At 48.4% G+C, this 12,079-nt stretch overlaps 1 protein-coding gene across 1 annotated transcript in view; it reads left to right on the top strand.

Annotated features, from left to right (window-relative positions):
* Positions 1-12,079, top strand: part of PI4KA (phosphatidylinositol 4-kinase alpha) — a 106,343-nt gene that overhangs the window by 32,209 nt on the left and 62,055 nt on the right. The window contains exons 11-19 of the mRNA XM_053664697.1: positions 1,369-1,560; positions 2,051-2,151; positions 2,789-2,918; positions 3,892-4,024; positions 4,551-4,646; positions 4,995-5,178; positions 5,640-5,743; positions 8,156-8,324; positions 11,215-11,265. Coding sequence (XP_053520672.1) covers positions 1,369-1,560; positions 2,051-2,151; positions 2,789-2,918; positions 3,892-4,024; positions 4,551-4,646; positions 4,995-5,178; positions 5,640-5,743; positions 8,156-8,324; positions 11,215-11,265 — 1,160 coding nt within the window. The remainder of the gene's footprint in view (positions 1-1,368; positions 1,561-2,050; positions 2,152-2,788; positions 2,919-3,891; positions 4,025-4,550; positions 4,647-4,994; positions 5,179-5,639; positions 5,744-8,155; positions 8,325-11,214; positions 11,266-12,079) is intronic.

The following is a 12,079-nucleotide window of genomic DNA, read 5'->3' as shown; positions in this document are numbered from 1 at the left end:
TCGGTGATGGCTTTTTGTTGGGTTTATTTCCTCAGGGGTTTTTGTGACATAGACACAGTGTATTGTCCTGATCACGCATGCAGTTTAACATGCCTTGTTTAGACATTTAAAAAGTACGAAAAAAGAAAATGAGATACTCGTCTTATAAATCTGAGATGATATCTCAGTAGTGTGACATACACACAAATTTAGCATTTCATTCCACTCTCCTTCGTGCATTTTCTAAAACATTTTTCCTGTGCTCTTTCCTTATCTTATTGAACGCTCTTCATACACGAAGTTTTGATGAATGAGTAATATTCTGTCAGGTAGATGTACCATAATCTGGTTAATCCGTTTTCCTATTTTGATTCCAAGTGCTCTTGGCAGGTGGGGGCCGAGGCTGATGGGGGCCACAAGGGTTAGTTAGGTTCATGAGGGAGGCTGGCAGGGATTTCCTCTGTGGCCCCCCTTCCGACCCGAGCTCTGTGTTGCCAGCTTCTGTGACTGGTCTGACTTGTGCCCACGTTGGTTTTCCCAAGTTTTTCAGGCCTCCAGGATGAGAGTTTGAAAACTCTTGCTAAAACACTTTTTGCAAGGCTGCAAAATTCTGGGTGCTCTGAAGGTACAGCTCTATGGGCAAGGAATTCTCCTTTTTAGGCTACAACTAATTTTTGTCCTTATCTAATAACCAGCAGCTTTTTAAAAAATTACTGTTCACTTGTGCAGTTGTTATGCCATACACCTTAAACCTGAACAGTGATGTATGTCATTTACGTCTCAATAAAACTGGAAGAAGATAGTAAATATAAAATAGATACATGTATATGGCCCTGGCTGGTGTAGCTCAGTGGATTGAGCGCCTGTTTGCGAACCAAAGGATTGCCAGTTTGATTCCCAGTCAGGGCACATGCCTGGGTTGCAGGCCAGGTCCCCAGTGGGGGCCATGTGAGAGGCAACCATACATTGATGTTCCTCTCTCTCTTTCTTCCTCTCTTCCCCTCTCTCTAAAAATAAATAAATAAAACCTTTTATGTATATGTTACTGAAGTATTTCCTCATGCTAATTGTACCAGTTTTAGTGTGATAAATCCCAACTTATGTGTTTCATATGTTCAGGTTTTATGTACTGACCACATGAAAGAAAGCATGACTCTTGCTTTCCTGGGAACTATTTGCTGTGAGTGCCAGGTGGTGTGTGTGTGGAGGGCAGCTGTGTGCAGCCTATTCAGGGTCTTCCCAGAAGGCACTCTTGGAAGCACAGAGCCAGCAGCGAACATGTTCTTCTTAGCTTTTTGTTAGAGAAGGAAAGACTAGAAGTTCACAGCTGCTGATGGAATTTTGGTACAGTTTCGTTTCCAGCTGCAATGCCTGCTCTCTTTCCTACAGACCTCCCGACCACCTTTGTGAAGGAGATCCATGACTTTGTGCTGGAGCAGTTCAACACAAGCCAGGGGGAGCTTCAGAAGATTCTGCACGATGCAGACCGGATCCACAATGAGCTGAGCCCCCTCAAGCTGCGCTGCCAGGCAAACGCTGCCTGTGTGGACCTCATGGTTTGGGCCGTGAAGGACGAGCAGGGTGAGCATCAGCTCCCTCCATGCCATGGATGTCTGGTGTCTGGACCTGGGAGGGCAGTAATGGCCAAGGCCACGGGGCCTGTTCTCTCATTAATTCCTGCTGGTTCTTGAGGCTTTTGTGTGAGAAGCAGGAATTCAATGCTGGTCTAAGGTGAGCAGCAGAATGGGAATCATGCAACAGACTTGCAGATGGCTGCCGTTCACAGGACACTGGAGACGGGAAGGAGGGGGCTCAGGGCCAGCAGAAAAAAGACAGTAGTCACACACTGTGCAGAACGGTGTTTTCACAACAGAAAAGAAGCAGAGATAAGCTTTCAGTTAAGCACGCTTGCCTCCTAACACTTTCTGGTGTAACCTCTCAGTATTAATAAACCCTACAGAAAAGTGTGTCTCTGGGGTTGAGTGAAATTATATGATAAATTGGTGAATGAGTATTTTGTAAATGTTGGCTTTGCTAATGGTTTATACCCTCCCCTGATTTTTGAGTTTAGGTGCAGAGAGTCTTTGCATCAAGCTGTCTGAGAAGTTACAGTCTAAGACCTCCAGCAAAGTCATCATTGCTCACTTGCCCTTGCTTATCTGCTGTCTACAGGTCAGTCTCATAGATGCCCAAGAGACTAAGATCCCACCATCGGGGCCTTATTACTGTGGTTGGCACACCAGCAGCAGAGTCTTAGCGGTTGTCTCTAGGAACTTGAACTAGAGCCTGCTGTGGACACAGTTCACCACTGAGTGAGGCTGCTGCTGATAGGGGGCTGGGATTTCTGTGACTGGGTCCAGGGGCAGCTGGGTCCTTTTTTGAGGGGAGTCTGCCCAGTATCTGCCAGCAGGACGTTCTCAAGCATGCAGGGGAAGGGTTGCGGATGTTTGCCAGAGGGCCTCCTGGGAGGACGCCCCTCAGCATCTGCAGTGCTAGCTCCCTTGTGCTGAGACTCTTCACCTGTTGCAAACCCCAGTGACTCCAGGTCTGCTGTTGTTTATAAATCGTGTTTTGGACCCCTTCTCTAATCTGCTTCAAAGAGAAATGGACACGCTTTGATGTATCACCCTCTTAGGTGGGAGAGTCAAGACTGTCTCCCTTTCCTGTCTTTGTGCCTTGTGGTCAGGTGGCCCCTTGGAGCTTTGACCTTGGACATTTCTAGTCAAACTTGGGTATTCGAAGGGTTGAGCACCTCACTGCTCAGCCAGCCTTGCTCCGGACTGCATGACAGGCCAGTGGTGTGTTGCAGGGCCTGGGCCGCCTGTGCGAGAGGTTCCCGGTGGTGGTGCACTCGGTGATGCCGTCTCTGCGAGACTTCCTGGTCGTTCCGTCCCCCGTGCTGGTGAAGCTCTATAAGTGTCACAGTCAGTACCACACAGGTAACAGGATGTCTGCCCCTGAGGCCATGTCTCCAGCCCTCAGTCCTCGTGTGCCCTTGAGGTGCTAAGAAAGGACCTTGTGACTGTGTGAGCCCAATACCGTTCTGTGACTGAACACTTGGGGCTGGGCTGTGCAGTCTTCCCTCTACGTGGGCTCCTCCCTCTTCCCATGGCCTTCCCCACAGGACCCTCGGGGCCCCAGACCGTTCCCTCCCCTGCCTTCTCTTGTCATGTGCACCTGCCACCCCCAAAGGCCCCTCCCTGGTCCCACTGTTTTTTTTGGGCCTCTAATCACTGAGGTTGTCTGAAGTATGAGTTCTTTCTGTGTCCCAGACACTGAGCCAGGTCTGTCTATCTCACGTAGTCCTCTTGCCCCAAGGGAATGTACTGTTTCTATAGATAAGGCCCTAGGCCCAGAGCAAATCTGGTCACCTGTAATGACTGACATCAGTTAAACAGCCACGGTAAACGTGAGCCCTAGTGTAGTGTAGCTCATCCTCCCCACAGTCCTGTGAAGGTGGACATTTTATTCTCCCACAAGGGTTATAGACGAGGCAGCCCAAACTCCTAGTACCTGAAAGCCTCCACCAGCCTGGAGCAGAGAGGGGTCCCTCTGGATCTAAGGCCCCCGCACTCACCCTTGCCCCCACCCTTACCAGCTTGTACCCATTAGCTGGACAACCCTCTGGGTGGGTGCCTGTGGGTGCTCATCGGCCCTTTTGAACTATTTCTTAGGAAATTGCTGTTTTATGTATTTATCAGTTTGTAACCTAAATGTTCTCTCCATAATACATGTTTGTTTCATCCTTCCTGTTCTCAGACCCTTTTGTTTCTTAAATGTTTGGTCAGATCTTTTCAGATCGATTGCTACTATAAATCAAGAATGACTAGCATATTATTTGGTTTTGAATTACAGACGTGTGGGTAGAAAGTGGCAGGCTTAACCAGGCACACATTTCCATTTTACTTTCAGTTGCTGGCAATGACATAAAAATCAGCGTAACCAACGAGCATTCCGAGTCGACCCTGAGCGTCATGTCCGGGAAGAAGAGCCAGCCCTCCATGTACGAGCAGCTCCGAGACATCGCCATCGACAACATCTGCAGGTGGGCGGCCGGGCCGGAGGGACCGGGGACTGGGAGGAAGGAAAGGGCAGTTCAGACAAAATAAGAAATGTTTATAATTGTGTAAAGCTTGTTTCTGGTTATTTTAAACCTGCACTTGCTCTGTAAAGAGGCATTGTTACATATTTTTAAACAGTAAAGCTTCCTGCCTTTTTAGAAAAGTAGAAGAAGAATTATCCATTAGCCTATCATCCAGAGTGACATTTGTCATATTTTGCTTTTCTTTATTTTTTTCCGTATAATTTTTAATCTAAATGACCAAGTGTCACTTTTTATAGAGTTGAGTGTCGCTTGTGGCCCAGACCTCTGCTATGTCAAGTGGGCAAAATCTGCAGCAGTTCTTTGAATTCATTCTATGTGATGACTTTCATTTAGATTTGTGGGACAAAATGTTCAGAGCATTCATTCCTCTACACCGTAAACCTGAGAAAGGGAAAATTAGAACAAAACACAAAACATTCCTTTGTGGTTGTGGTCCTCATGCCCTGTGGGTTTCCTTGATGCTCAGGTGCCTGAAAGCTGGCCTGACGGTGGACGCGGTGATTGTGGAGGCCTTCCTGGCTAGCCTCTCCAACCGGCTCTACATCTCCCAGGAGAGTGACAAGTATGTCCGCCCATTTCATAGGGGCCTCTGGTTGCTTTCTTCAGTCTCGGAGGCAGTGCCATTGTGCACACCTGTGCTCCTTTCTTGTACAGTGTGGGTTGTGCATCGGACTGTCTGTCCTGGACCACTGTTTGGGAGTAGGGAAACATCTCTGTCTTCCCGCCCGGTGCCCAGGACTTTGAGTTGCTGCTGGTGGTTAAGGATCCCAAGCTGTCACTCTTAGATGAATGCTTCATTTGAAAGAGCGTGATGATGCTGAGGTCCAGGTGCAGCCTCGGGTTCTATTCACTGCTGTGTGAAAGCGCCAGAGGGCTCTTCCCAAGGTGTTTCTGTTCTTCCCTCCCCTAGGGATGCTCACTTGATTCCTGACCACACCATTCGAGCCTTGGGACACATCGCAGTGGCCCTAAGGGACACCCCAAAGGTCATGGAGCCAATTCTTCAGATTCTGCAGCAAAAATTCTGCCAGCCCCCCTCCCCTCTTGACGTGCTTATCATCGACCAGCTGGGCTGTTTGGTTATCACCGGAAATGTAAGGAAGGCCCAGCTGTGAAACCCACTTACCCTGAGCAAGCTTCATTAAAACCGCTTTGACTATCAGGAATGTAAAAATTACAGATTAAATTTACCCTGAAGATCAGCTGAAAGCTCACAACTGTCTTAACAGTGAACAGTGAGATTTTCTTTAAAAAAAGAATAGTATAATGATTTGTGAGTTCTGTGGAAAGGAAGTTTAGACTAATTTCTTGCTTATGAATATAGGATCTTGCTTAATAATAGGATTTAAACTGAAGCTATTTTCTTTTTAGCTGTTAATTTGAGGTTTGCTTAAAGTTTTAGGAATGGGTGCCCTGGGTGGTTTTTGGGCCCTTATCATCCATGATTCCAGAAGCTTTCCCTCCTACTAACAATAAAGAGGCCTTTTCTGTGTTCCATGGAGGGGCTTCCAGGAATAGACACAGCACGGTAATGGTGTCTCTTGCTCCCTTCCAGCAATACATTTATCAGGAAGTGTGGAATCTCTTCCAGCAGATCAGCGTGAAGGCCAGCTCTGTTGTGTACTCGGCCACTAAAGATTACAAGGACCACGGCTACAGGTAATTCTTGGGGCCCCATTATCTCCTTAGATCGTGACAGTATTTAACTCCCTTTGAAAATGTGAGGTTTGGGGATTTGCCTTTTAAATAAACTTTTCTTCCTACAAAAGAAAATATGCTGATATCAGGGCATACAACAGGTGAGAAATGAAAACCCCATATACCCACCGCCTGGAGCTGATTAAGCTCAGTGTGTGTTACTGTCCCCACTCCAGGCGGGCTCAAAGTGCCCTCCCAGGTGACCTGTTTTTCCATGCAGCAGCACATCAGCCATGCCATAAAGGTTCCTCTGCACGCCCTTTTAATGGCCCCATAACGTCCCATTGTAGAGCAGCACTGTGATTTATCTAACCAGTCTCTAGCTGGGATATTAGGCAGTTTTCCAGTTTTTCTTCTGGCAAGCGCCACATTGAACACTTGAGTAGCTACATATCTGAGCGTCTCTGATGCTTTCCTCAGGATAGATTCATAGAGGTGGAATTTGGAGGGTCGAAGGGAGTGGTCATTTTATAGCCTCGAGTGTTTGAAATTTGTGTAAAGTCTGGCCAGTTTTCCCTGGAAGACCGAGAAGCACTTCCTTGTCTGTCCCTTGCCCTTACTGGGAATGTCTTAAGGATAGGGACGTGCTTTTCTGTGTTTGGAGTATCTCACGGGAGTTTGTCAGATCGAGGATAAGAGGAAAGTGAAGTCGGGGGCAGAAGGTTGGGCAGGGAGGAAGAGATGTTGCCCCTTTACCAGCACGGAAGTTCTCCCCTCCCGACCATTACATCCAACTCAGTGGACGGGAGCGTGGCTGCGTGCCTCAGTCTCCTCATTCATCAGACGTTTCCAGGTGTGTGGGTAGTTGAGATCGTGCATGTGAAAACTCTTGATAAGTGGAAGCCCTCAGCACTATCACTTCTTTGCCTTCTCACTGCCCGATCACGGGCCTAGGCTACTGGGGCAGCCTCTGGAGTGGGTTGGGCCAGCTCACCCCGCCTCCTTCTGCCCATCCTTCCTGATCCCTTCAGTGAAACTGAGTCACTGATCAAAACACCTCTTTCCCGCGTGGTTTCCTTGAACCTCCCCAGCCCTGTCTCTTTGCTCTGTGTTCCTCTGACCCTGGCATCTGTCTTGTTGCTCTTGGCCCTGCTGTGTTCCCCTGCCTACCCATTCCCCTGCCTACCCATTTTTCAACTTTTGACTCAGGTTTCCTCTTCTTCATAAAGCCTTTTCTGATATTGCCACCAAAAGTGATTTGTTCTCTTCCTCACCTGTGGAGACACTGCTGTTCGTTTGTCCTCAACCAGGACTTTACCTGTCTGTGAAATGGATACCTTTATCATGGCTGCGGTTTGCTCCGAAATTACTGGGGGCCAGATGGTGTACTCAGTGCTTCATGCAAAGTTTAATTCCTCCTGCACCCTAGGAGGAAGGAACTATTTTTGTTTTACTCAGGAAGAAACTGAGGCTCAAAGATGCTGGCTACTCACCCGGGTCACAAAGCATAGAAATGGCAGGTCCGGCTGCCCCCAGGGCTCACAGAAGCCTGGCCAGCCTGGCTGGTTCACCGCATCTGGTTGAGAGGGCAAGTCAGCTTCTTGTCTGGCGTTTATGTGGGACTGATGGGTGTGACCCCGTGGCAGGTCGTCCCAAGACCACTGAGCACTTCCTAAGTGTCTGATGACAGCTGATACTAACATCAGCCCAGTGTTGGGAAGAAGCTGATCATCAGTCAAAAGTTTTATGGTTGAGCCCTGGCTTGTGTAGCTCAGTGGATTGAGTGCAGGCTGAGAACCAAAGGGTCACTGGTTCAATTACCAGTCAGGGCATGTGCCTGGGTTGCGGGCTGGTTCCTTATGGGGTCCACCTGAGAGGCAACCACGTATCTCCACACGGAGATGTGTGGTTGCCTTAAACCACACATCTTTAAGATATGTCTCTCCCTCTCTTTTTCTCTCCCTTCCCCTCTCTCTAAAAATAAATAAATAAAATCTTTAAAAAAGTTTTAGGGTTGATAGTGATGAATTAAGGCTCTCTGTAATTTGAAGGGAAAAACAAGGTCCATCCAGGATATGCCTGGAAATACTTCCATTTTTAATTATGTAGTAGGCCCTTGGCACTCAGAGGGAACTGTCCTGAACCTTTCCAAGTTCGCAACCATCACACTCCTGGAACCAAAGAGTCCCCCGAAGCCCTTAATACATGTCAGGGGAGAAGGTCACAGTCATTTCTGTAGCAGCTGACTTCCCACTAGGGGTCATTGTTCACAAAGATGGTGTGTTCATCTTCTCTGGAGGGTTTCTTTCCTTGCAGATACTGAGAGGGGCAGTGAGGCTGGCTGAGGTGGGTGGAGTCAGCCTGCCTTCTCTCTGCACAGGGGTGGGGTGGTCCCTGCTTCGTTGTGGCTGTCATTGCTCCCCCCCTCCCCAGGCACTGCTCCCTGGCAGTAATCAACGCCCTTGCTAACATCGCGGCCAACATCCAGGATGAGCACCTCGTGGATGAGCTGCTCATGAACCTGCTGGAGCTGTTTGTGCAGCTGGGGCTGGAGGGAAAGCGTGCCAGCGAGAGGGCCAGCGAGAAGGGGCCTGCCCTGAAGGTAGGGAGGAAGGTGGCCCGGTGTGTCGCCTTGTTGGCCAGGGCTGCGTCTTCAAGCGCCATCCTGGTTGACGTGGTGCTTTTTTTTTTTCTTAAAAGATTTAAACACATCTGATGTAGTATAAGAACAAAGGGGGTGAGGTTCTTTCTCAGGGGTGCTGACAGGGGTGAGGGGAAAGGGGTGAGGAGAAAGGGGTGACTCGTCAGATAACATCTAGCTCATGGCAGTGCCTCCCACAGTCTAGGGTGACAATGAGGTGACAGCAGACCACTTATCACTCCCAACCCCATCTCTCCCTTCTTGCACATCTGGTGAAGTGCAAGAAACCAGGGGCTGGAGGCAGAACACAGTGACAACCCGAGGAGGCCCGTTTTGGCCTAATCTCAGGCTGTTCAAGGGAGGCAGTTCTGCGGGGGTGTCAGGTCTCGAACACCCAGAGAGACAGATGGGAGACATTGAGGCAGGGTAAGCCCCTTACTCCATTACCTCCCCTTTGGCGTGTCACGTGGGTGCCAGTCCCTCTATCACGTCTCCACCCTCTTCCTCCTTGTGTTTTCTCAACTCCGCTCCCCTCCTTCCTCTGCTCTAGACAGTTACTGTTAACCTACTATGTGCCTAGGGCAGAGGTCAGCCACCGTTTCTGTAAGAGGTCAGATTGGCCCTGGCTGGTGTAGCTCAGTGGATTGAGCATGGACTGTGAACCAAAGGGTTGCCAGTTTGATTCCCAGTCAGGGCACATGCCCGGGTTGCAGACCAGGTCCCTAGTGGGGGGCACTGAGAGGCAACCACACTTTGATGTTTCTCTCCCTCTCTTTCTCCCTCCCTTTCCCTCTCTCTAAAAATAAATAAAATATTTTTAAAAAGAAAAAAAAAGAAGGGGTCAGACTGTAGTACGTTAGGTGGTGTGGACCACATGGTCTCTTCTGAAACTACACAGGTCTGTCACAGTAGCACAACATAGCAGCCATAGTCCGTAAGTAAACGATGAGAGGTGTTGTGCTCTCAGAAAACATTATTTCCAAGCACAGGTGGTGGGTCAGATTTGGCCACAGTCTGCAGTTTCCCAGCCCTTGTTCTAGGTGCCAGGGTTAGGGAAGCAAATAGACAAGGTGCCTGCTTAGTGGGAGATGGTGAAAGCAAAGCAGGGCAGTGTGCCGAGGGTCGTGAGGGCCTCTGAGCAGGCAACAGCTCAGCTGGAAGCTGAATGAGGAGAAGCTGTGTGTGTGAAAATCTTGGCTGAGAGGGAGTAGCTTATGCAAAAAGGGACCCTGAAACCCTGTGCTGTAATTCAGCCTTGTTCTGTCAGGCTCCCGCCAGTGATCTGGGTGACTGATTTCTCAAGTCACCTGGGTGGTGCACTGCTAGACCCATCCTGATGCACAAGATACAAGGTCATCCGTTGTGTCCAGTGGGGCCTTTGTACTTTGGCAGCTCTAATGAGGCAAAGAAGCGCTCAGCACTGAGAAAACAAAGGCTGTAACCTGCCTGAGGGGTGTGTCTGGAGCCATTCTCCTTTGGGCTGGGAATTATACCCACATGCCAGCAAGGACATCCCTGGGACCTGTGGTCTGCTCCCCTCTGCCTGCCCTCATGGGCTGGGGATAGAGTTTGTGCCCACGGCAGTGTGGGCATCCGGGTACAAAGCTGTGACTTCTGTTCTTTGCAGATAGTTTCTATTTACCGACCATGCAGGGTGAGTGGGCAAGTATTTATTGAGCGCCTGCTACAGCTGATGGGTGTGAAGCACTTGGAACAGTGCCTGGCATGCAGTGGGTGCTCCACACCTTCAGCTGCTACCGTCGTTTAGTTACAGACGATAAACTGAATGTGCGTGGGCGCGTGCGTCCGTAACCTGACTTACCGACGCGTGCTGTAGTTCAGCCGCGTTTGTGTTGGCTAGCCAGGGAGCTTCCCTTTCCTTGAGTTGTTTTTAAGTAATCCCTAAATTTTTCCTGACTTAGAAAGAATATATATATGTTTATTGTAGAAAAGGTATAGCAATCTATAAATAATAAAGCAAAAAGTACTCATAATTTCTCAACTCAGATATAATTGTTAGCATTTTGACAGACTTCTAGATTTGTTGTGCAAATATATTGAGTATTTATTTTACATCATTAGGGTTTATTTTATATAAATGAATTATAACTAATTCACAGTATACTCAAATCTTGATTTTTTTTTCATTTAACATATTTTGGACACTTTCTAAGGTGACTAAATAGTTTGCAGAAAGTTGTCTTTTTCAGAGTGATACTTACAGAGGTACAGTGATTTACGGTAATCATTCTACTGCTTGATATTTTTGTTCCATTATTAAAATCATGCTGGATGAGCATCTTTATATATCTCTCTCTCTTTCTGTATATACCCCTCTTTGCTTCTTTTTTTTTAAATCCTCACCCTCGCATATGTTTATTGATTTTAGAGAGGAAGGGAGGAAAATAAGGAGGGAGAGAGAGAGAGAGAGAAACACTCATGTGAGAGAGAAACACTGATCATTTGCCTCCTGTGTGCGCTCAACCTGGGATTGAACTGGCAACATTTTGGTACTGGCAACGCTCTTACCAACTGAGCCATTCAGCCAGAGCGCTCATCACTTCTTTTAGTGAATTCCAGCTTTACACAATCTTATGTCCTTTTCTTTCTTTCTTTCTTTCTTTCTCTCTTTTCTTCCTTCCTTCCTTCCTTCCTTCCTTCCTTCCTTCCTTCCTTCCTCTTTCTTTCTTTCTTTCTTTCTTTCTTTCTTTCTTTCTTTCTTTCTTTCTTTCTTTCTTTCTTTCTTTCTTTCTTTCTTTTTTTTTCTTTTTTTAAAGATTTTATTTATTTTGGGGGGGACTTTTTTTAATAAGCACCTGCTTATCAGTGACTCAGTTCTGTTCCTTCCTAGGCGTCTAGCAGCGCGGGGAACTTGGGCGTGCTCATTCCTGTAATAGCTGTGGTAAGTATTCACGATGGAGTGGTCTCAAACTCCAGATGCTGTGCTCACGTTTTGAGTGTTGCACAGTGTGCAAGTTCCTTAGAAAACTGCTGTTTTGCGGTGCCAGTGATTCTGTAGATGTGACTGTGTTTTAGGCACCACCAGCTCGTCTGTAACTGTGCCATAGGTATGTGCCACAGTGGCCACACCACCGGGTAGTCCCTCTCTCTAAGCCCTCCAGACCGTCCTCAGCAGGCTGACCAGGGAACCCACTTCAGTTCCCTCCTGCATTGCTCTCAGGTCCGCAGTCCGACTCAGGTTCCTCCTGTGTCTCACATTCCGCTGTGGTGCCTCTAATACAGGTGGGCACCCACTTTTGAGTCTACCTGAGCCCCTTGGTTCTCAGGCCTCGAAGCTGCAGCTCTCAGTGTCCCCCGGAGGACATTGTTGGCTCGGTCTGGTGGCATGGTGGGCCCAGCAGAGCCCCACCCACCACTGTGGTGGGCAGCCTGTGGTGCAGGCCCTGCCCCTCCCATAGCGCTGTCTGGTAGAGAGCCCGTCTCCATCTTTTCCTGTCTCAGCCTGCGGCCACTTCTCAAGTGATTTTTATAAAAGTCGTTTTTCTCTTTCTCACTCATTCCCAACTGCCAGTCCTGAGCCAGGCCCACCTTCTAGTTAAGCTCTTTCTTCTGGCTTCCAATTTTTTCCCTGCCCCCACCCCTGGCAGTTTCAGTCGAGCACCTCTATGCGTGTCCCTTCACGTGAACACTGCAGGGGCCGACCTCTGAGCCGCTGTGTGACTCGGGCATAGAGGTCAGGCAGGCAGGTGGAGAGG

Source organism: Artibeus jamaicensis, unplaced genomic scaffold (genome assembly GCF_021234435.1).
Source record: "Artibeus jamaicensis isolate MK-2021 breed Jamaican fruit bat unplaced genomic scaffold, CSHL_Jam_final contig_1128, whole genome shotgun sequence".
NCBI classification, from domain to species: domain Eukaryota; kingdom Metazoa; phylum Chordata; class Mammalia; order Chiroptera; family Phyllostomidae; genus Artibeus; species Artibeus jamaicensis.
The sequence above is the reverse complement of the archived record's forward strand: the minus strand, read 5'-3'. Positions and strand labels throughout refer to the sequence as shown.